The sequence below is a fragment of the Lepidothrix coronata genome, unplaced genomic scaffold (genome assembly GCF_001604755.1).
Source record: "Lepidothrix coronata isolate B3197 unplaced genomic scaffold, Lepidothrix_coronata-1.0 Scaffold92, whole genome shotgun sequence".
Lineage (NCBI taxonomy): Eukaryota > Metazoa > Chordata > Aves > Passeriformes > Pipridae > Lepidothrix > Lepidothrix coronata.
The window spans coordinates 38,660-45,876 of record NW_016690272.1 but is presented as its reverse complement, the minus strand read 5'-3'; the positions used below and the strand labels follow the sequence as shown (position 1 = coordinate 45,876).

The following is a 7,217-nucleotide window of genomic DNA, read 5'->3' as shown; positions in this document are numbered from 1 at the left end:
CACCCCTCCCCACTCTGGCTGTCAGGACCCAATCCGCCGGGATCCCCCAGGCTCAGGCCGTGTCCCCCAGGCCCTCGAGCCCCGTCCCCGCTCTGTGGCGGGTGCCCCGTTCCCCGCCGTGCCCCTCACCAGGCTGAGCTCCGTGCCGGGCCAGTTCACCCTGAACGGGATGTCGTCGCTGAGCTGCGGGAGCGCTCGGCCGCCCTGGGCCACGGCCGCCACGGCCGCCAGGAGCCCGCAGAGCAGCGCGGGGGCCGGGCGGGGCCCGCCGCCGCCCCTGGCGGGGCCCGGGGCCGGGCAGGGCGGCCCGCAGCCCCTCGGGGGGCCCGGGCAGGGCGGGCCGCAGCCCCTCATGCCGGCCGGCGGCTCCGCGGAGGCCGCGCTGCGCCGCCCGCCACGTCGGCTTCCGGCAGCGCCCATCAACAACCGGGGCAGCGCCCGCAGCCCGCTCCCCGCCGCATCCGGGGCGGCCCCGCCGCGAACCCAGGTGAGGAACGCGGGCACCGGGACGTGAGGGGGCAGTGAGGGAGTGAAAAGGGACGGTGAGGGGGTGAGCGAGGGGGGCGAAGGGGCGAGTGAGGGAGGAATGAGGGAGGGGGAGTGAGCGGGGGGAGAGCGGGATGCATGTGGTTAACTTCGGTCATTAGGCGTGTAATTAACTTCGGTCATTATTGTCTGCGCTGAGGGTTAAACACGACCAAACAGCTACGAGGTTATGAGTGTAAGACAGCGCTCTAAGGGCTCCCTGTGTGTGCATCTCTATAAACACCTGTGTCTGTGTATATACACCTATGAATATATGTGTGTGTGTCTGTGTATATACACAGTATATAAATAGATGTGTGTATACATACACACTTGTTTATATATATGTGTGTGTGTGAATATACACTGTATATAAATAGATGTGCGTGTATATACACACTTGTATATATGTGTGTGTGTGAATATACACTGTATATAGATGTGCATGTATATACACACTTGTTTATATGTGTGTGTGTGTAAATATACACTGTATATAAATAGATGTGCGTGTATATACACACTTGTTTATATGTGTGTGTGTGTAAATATACACTGTATATAAATAGATGTGCGTGTATATACACACTTGTATGCATATATAAATTTTTAAGAGAAGGGGTCACGACAGCACATAAAAACAACAGACCTGACAGTTTCTGTTCTTGCTGGGTTGTGACTTCAGGTCGTGTTCTTAAGTTAATTTTACCGTTTGGGGTTTATTCTTTATATTAGCCTTAAAAAGTGAAATGAGGCGCTGAGAGGTTATGGCCTGTTGGAGTCCAGGTCAGGACTTGACAATAAAAGGAATTGTTTTCTTGAGAATAAAGGGGCTTATCCTCTGCATTTAAGGATAAATTAATATACACAGGGCAAGATTGGGAACAGGTTTAGCAGTAGCTTTGTGTGTGTGCTCGTGTAGTGAAGCCGTATCTAAAATCTTTATAATTTGCACAAATATAGATTGAGTTTGAACCAGCAGGAGAAAAGAATAAAAGAAGCCTAAATGGCCTATAAAAGGTGTATATTAATTTTTTTTGTGGCGAGTAACAGATCTGAAAGGCTTTTGGTGGTGATCAAACCTGCAGGGAGAGCAGTGGCTCCAATCCCACGCAGCGAGAACACATTTATATCTTTATTATTCTATTTCCCGTGCTTTAATTAATTTCTAAGGTGACACAGTTTATAGGAGCTGTTGTGTTTTGTTTTTCACCCTCATTCCCAGCGCGTTTGAGTGTAATTAAGACACACCTTGATGTCCATCCTCCTATGGACACACTTTAAAAATAACATTCTCGGAAACTTCCAACCCTGTTAGTCAACGCGATGCATTTTTATTGCACTGGAGTTGTACACATACACTGGAATGTGTATTATTGCCATGTTTTATGGATTTGGGAAGCAAATGAACCAACAAAGCCTTGAAGACAATTAAAGAAAGAACATGTGGAGCTACACAGAATCACAGTGCTTAAATAGTGAGAGTTTTAGAGAGAGAATCATCCTTGATGGTTTGGGATCATTAGTGAGCACAGAGCACCCCCCTGCCCTGTTTTAAGGAACAAGGCTCAGTCTTTGAGGAAAGAACTTTTAAATTTAGAAAGACTTTTTAAAAGAGCAGACAGTGTTCATGCCGTTGCACGTGGTTTTACTTTCACAAGTCTAAACCAGGAAGATGCAAAGAAGAGAAAGGGGTGACCTTTTTAGGAGAAAAGAGACATTTCTTGCAATTACTGGTGCAGAATCCAGGCCTCCAGGCAGCCACTAAAAACACATTCCCTGGCTGAGAGAACAGACGTTACCTGGTGGTTGAAACAGGACCATTTACGTTAAGATATAAAAATATACTTTGTTAAAAGTTAATAAAAATAAATTTTTGAGGAGCGAGACGGATCTGCGTTGGGATGGAAATTCCATGTGCTGATGGGTTGAGTCAGGAAGCCGACTGGCCTAAACTGGGGGCTCCCCAACCCTCTTGGGATGTCACTGAAAAGAGGGTTCCTTCCTTCATTACCTCCTGTCAGTGAATCCCTGAAAACAGGCTTAAAAATCTGTCCTTGGAGCTGGGTGGATTTTTTAAGAGAACAACAACAGCGTTTAAAAGTAACAGACGTGAGAGTTTCTCTTCTTGCTGGGTTGTGACTTCAAGTCCTGTTCTTAGTTAATTTTACCATTTGGGATTTATTCTTTATATTAGGATTAAAAAGTGAAATGAGGCACTGAGAGGTTATGGCTCGTTTGAGTCCAAGTCAGGACTTGACAATAAAAGGAATTATTTCCTTGACAATAAAGAGGTTTATCCTCTGCATTTAAGGATAAATTAATACATAAAGGTCAAGATGACTAATTCAGTGGAATAACTTCATTTCAGAGCATCTGAACGTTGATATAAATGCTCCACTTTGCAAAATTTCTCTCTGTAGTAGCACTGTGGTCTTGAATCACAAGAAACCACCAGTTAGATCTGTGGGACTTGTCTCTGAATGCTGATTTTAAAAATAAGCTATTTAGAATATGCTATTTAAAAATAATCTAAGATTTTATGCTAAACCTGAAATAATAATTAAAAAAAATATATATCTTTAAACAAAGAGAAGCTTAGTGAGATTCCCATGCAGGTGTAGTCTTTGGATGAAAGGCTAAGATACCAAAACCACACCTAAAACATTTTCCCTGCTGAAATGAACGATTCTGGTAATTTTAATGACTGACTCCTATTCTGAACGCAGTGTTAATTAAAGATATGCACCACTAATTAAGGTAGCACAGCACAGAGAAACGCTCCTCCCAGTTACCAGAGCCACAGAACCCCTCTGGAGACGGGACCAGGTCGTTAGAGAGAGCGGGACGGGACCAGGTCGTCAGAGAGAGCGGGACGGGACCAGGTCATCAGAGAGAGCGGGACGGGACCAGGTCATCAGAGAGAGCAGGACGTGGCTTTATAGACAATTGGGGGGCTGGTGCTTTTTCAAGAGCTCCTTGACCAGCGTCTCCAGGGAGAAGAGGTGCTCGTCCACGTCCTCGGGGACGAGGCTGCGGATGGAGTTGGCCAGCTCGAAGAGGTACTCGGTGTTGCGGCCGCTGGGCCCGGCGGCGCCCAGGATCTGCCGCGCGATGTCCTCCAGCGGCGCGGGGCCCAGGTAGTTGGGGTTGTCGCGGGTGCCGATGTAGAGCTGCACCTCGAAGGGCTGCACCGACGAGTCCTTGGGGTAGAAGATGACGCTGGTGGTCCTGTAGCCCCCCTTCTCCCTGAAGTCCAGGTGCGCCATCACCTCGCCCTCCTGCCCCGCCGGCAGCCGGTAGGCAACGCCCCACACGCAGCCCTGGACAAAGGAGACCCAAAGGGTACTCAGTATTTAGGCAAAACTCTCTTAAACCAACTTTGGCTGTTTCTTTGAAAGGGCTGATTTATTCAGGCAGTTCATAGAATCAGAGAACCTCAGGAAAAGACCTCCCAGATCATCCAGTCCAACCCTTGCTCCAACCCCGCCGTGGTTCCCGGACCATGGCACTGATGCCACATCCAGTCTGTCCTTAAACACCTCCAGGGATGGAGAATCCACCCCCTGCCTGGCAAGCCCATTCCAGTGGCTAAGCACTCTCTCTGGAAAAAATTCCTTCCTAATATCCAACCTAAACCTCCCCTGGCACAGCTGAAGACCCAGCCCTTTTGTCCTGCTGCTGGTTCCTGGGAGAAGAGCCTGGAGCCTGACCCCCACCTGCCTACAACCTCCTGTCAGGGAGTTGCAGAGAGTGAGGAGGTCTCCCCTGAGCCTCCTCCTCTCCAGCCTAAAGAACCCCAGCTCCCTCAGCCTCTCCTGCACCGCTGTGGGCTGCCCAGGTACCTTCAAAATCAGGCTACACCTTGTTCAGCTGCAGGGGGTGACGCTGAAATTAGAGCAGACTTGTCACATCACTTGATGTTTACATCAAATGGTGTATGTTTGATATATGTTTATATCAAATTCTGCATCTTACAACTGGGTGGCCAAAGTGACTACTCCAGAAAATACTTTAAAATGTCCCTTTGGTAATAACAGACCCAAACTACAACCAAGTTCTGAGTTTAGATTGATTATTTGAATTAATCAAGAGCCATTGGTGTAACTCCAAGAAACACTAAGAGAACTTTTCCCTAAAGATAATACAATTATTTGCTTGTAAAGAAGCAACAGTTAAGAGAGATTGGGAATACAACAGGACATTCTGGACACAGATAGGAGTTCTGTACCTCAGCATCTTCAACCAGAGTCACAACTCTTCCAGGCTGAAATGTAAAAGAAGAAACCATAACTCAGTTAGAGGCTTTTACCCTAAATCATGAGCAAAACTAAAACAAAGCGAGAAAAAAACAATGAAAGACTCAGAGAACTAATCCAGGACAATCCCAATAAGGTCAAGATCCAGTATAAATATTTTCTGAGAATAGCTTTTGATCTGTATCAGACTAACTTTGATAAACTGAATGTTAAATTCTGAGTGGACGGTGTCTGCAACACAGAAATTAAATGGAGGGCAGTCAGAAATGGGGAGAGTTTCAATGTCCTTGCTTTACATGTGCTGTCCAGACTCAATTCTATTCCAGTTTAAAACAGTGATTATTTATTAACAGTACAGTAACAGTGATAATTAACAGTTTCATTAATGTAAAACTGTCCTCAAGGAGCCCTTGGGGCCTCACTGGACAGAGGGAGAATACCTTGCAAATGGCTTATTTTTCCCAAGAAGATTATTCTTGTAGGGAGAGTAAGAAGCCAGTGTATAAATACTGGAAACACAATAGTTGAAATTCCTTTTATAAAAATTTTAAAACATAAACCCCTATGCTGAACTACATCTGCAGTTTAAAATCGCTAATTTTGGCATCAAATGAGTTCTCTCCCAGCATGAGCCCTCTATTCCTGATCTGACTGATAAAATAAGGCAACAAAACTACATGAACACCAAATGATTCCTATTTCCTGAGGAGAAATAGGTCTGTTCCCGTGATTCATGGAAGATAACTTAGGTGTTCCTTTTGGAAAGTTTTTTCCATAGCTATTAATGCTTCCATAACTTGTGCCCTCAATACTGGTCAAGAAGATTTTTGTAAATCATGGATTGAAGAGACATTCTGGGGTGGAAAACAACTTTATCCTTACAGAACCGCAGCCTAACTGCATTAAATTTTATCTAAATTAATTTGATTTAATACGAAGGGAGGTACTGAGAGGTTCTTCGTGTTCAGGTGGGGTGTGTGGTGGGAGAAGGATCTGTTTGCCCAGGGAAGGGCAGGGTATTTAGTGTATTGGTTCGCAGAGTCCTTGGCTCGCCTGGAACTACCCAAAACAAACAGTAAGGAACAAATAACTAACTACTTATTGATACAGGGATTAATTACTGCTTGTACTACTGGGAGTAATTCTCTGACAATCTTTTTTAAGTACAACTAAGGTGTAAGTTGCTGTATACTTTGAAGAGCTGTTTTTTCCTCGTTTTATTGCTGTTTTTTAACATGTGTCAGGACTGAAGTAGCAGTGGCGGCTCAAGCCGTGTTATCTCTAAGCTCTGTGCGAGGTGTTTTATCGGGTTATTTACACCTAGATGAAACTTCCTTCCACGCCACACACAGCGAGCTGTTATTTTAAAATAATCCTTAAAGCCACACACAGCAAGCTGTTATTTTAAAATAATCCGTAAGCTTTCTTTTTTTCTCTGCAGGAGGAGCTCTTTTAAAGCTTTATTCCAGGTTTACTCCAGGTGGAGTTACCGGGTGCAGGTTACACTTTATCCTCACTCCCATTATGTCTCCGTGACATTGGGAATGTCACTCCCTTGGGAATTTTGGTTTCTTTTTCTTGCTAGTTTTTGTGGGTTTTTTAAATTTTATTTTCTCCTTTTCCAATCGGGTTTTAAATATTTCCTCATCCATGCATTTTTTTGATCTGAGAGCAGAATAAGTTGAAATACAAGCGAGGAGGTTACTGCCTTTTCCCATTCCCTGTGCCACAGCCCGGCACCCGCCCCGAGGGGTTTGCCCTCACCGAGGGGTTTCCCCCTCAGGTATCCAACAGCCTCAAGAACAGATCTGGCCGTTCCCGAGCCCCTCTTTTTGCAGTCCCTTATGCTGTCTGTTGTGTTTTTTTGCAGTCGTCGCCGGTGCCCGTCCGGCGGCGGGCGGGGCCTGTGCCCGGCCCGGCGCTGAGGGCCGCGCTCCCCCCGGCCCCGGCGCGGCTCACCTTGCCCGGCACCCCGCGGTGGTCGGTGCTGCCCTGCCAGAAGCGGCGGCTGTAGCCCCGGACGCGCCCCACCAGCTTCTCCTGGTAGGGGAAATCCACCTTCCAGATGAGGGAGCCGTAGCCGAACACCCACATGGCGGCCCGGCCCGGCGGGGCCTGCGCGCAGCCGCGGGGCGGCTCCGGGCGGGGGCACCGGCACCGCCGCCCGCCGCCTGCCCTCAGGGCCGCGCGGGGCACGGGGACGGGCCGGGCCGGGGCTGGCGCGGTCCCTGCCGGCCGGGGAGAGCCGCTTATCCCCCTAAAAACCGCCCGCAAGTCCCCCAGATAACCACCTCCGCCGAACAGGCACCCAAACCCTGCAACCACCTCCCACAAACCCACCACACTACCTCCCCACAACCCCACTGACAGTCCCCCTCAAACCCACCAAACCACCGTCCCCCAACCCCACAAACAACCTCGCCCCCAAACCCC

The 7,217-nt window shown here is 47.9% G+C and overlaps 3 protein-coding genes across 4 annotated transcripts in view; 1 reads left to right on the top strand and 2 right to left on the bottom strand.

Annotated features, from left to right (window-relative positions):
• ERLEC1 (endoplasmic reticulum lectin 1) overlaps positions 1-354 on the bottom strand; it is a 9,705-nt gene extending 9,351 nt beyond the window's left edge. Inside the window, exon 1 of the mRNA XM_017821740.1 lies at positions 130-354. Coding sequence (XP_017677229.1) covers positions 130-354 — 225 coding nt within the window. The remainder of the gene's footprint in view (positions 1-129) is intronic.
• Positions 355-398: 44 nt separating this feature from the next.
• ASB3 (ankyrin repeat and SOCS box containing 3) overlaps positions 399-7,217 on the top strand; it is a 15,029-nt gene continuing 8,210 nt past the window's right edge. The window contains exon 1 of the mRNA XM_017821832.1: positions 399-487. The gene's annotated coding sequence lies outside the window, so the exon portion shown is untranslated. The remainder of the gene's footprint in view (positions 488-7,217) is intronic.
• Positions 1,836-6,921, bottom strand: CHAC2 (ChaC cation transport regulator homolog 2). Of its 2 annotated transcripts, XM_017821835.1 has the most exons (4): positions 6,744-6,921; positions 4,757-4,792; positions 3,454-3,848; positions 1,836-3,397 (listed from the first exon to the last, which is right to left on the bottom strand). In XM_017821835.1, the coding sequence occupies exons 1-3, from the start codon at positions 6,876-6,878 to the stop codon at positions 3,465-3,467; spliced, it is 555 nt and encodes a 184-aa protein (XP_017677324.1). In that variant the 5' UTR covers positions 6,879-6,921; the 3' UTR covers positions 1,836-3,397; positions 3,454-3,464. The 2 variants fall into 2 exon arrangements, with proteins under 2 accessions (XP_017677324.1, XP_017677323.1); XM_017821834.1 differs by having other exon boundaries at positions 1,836-3,848.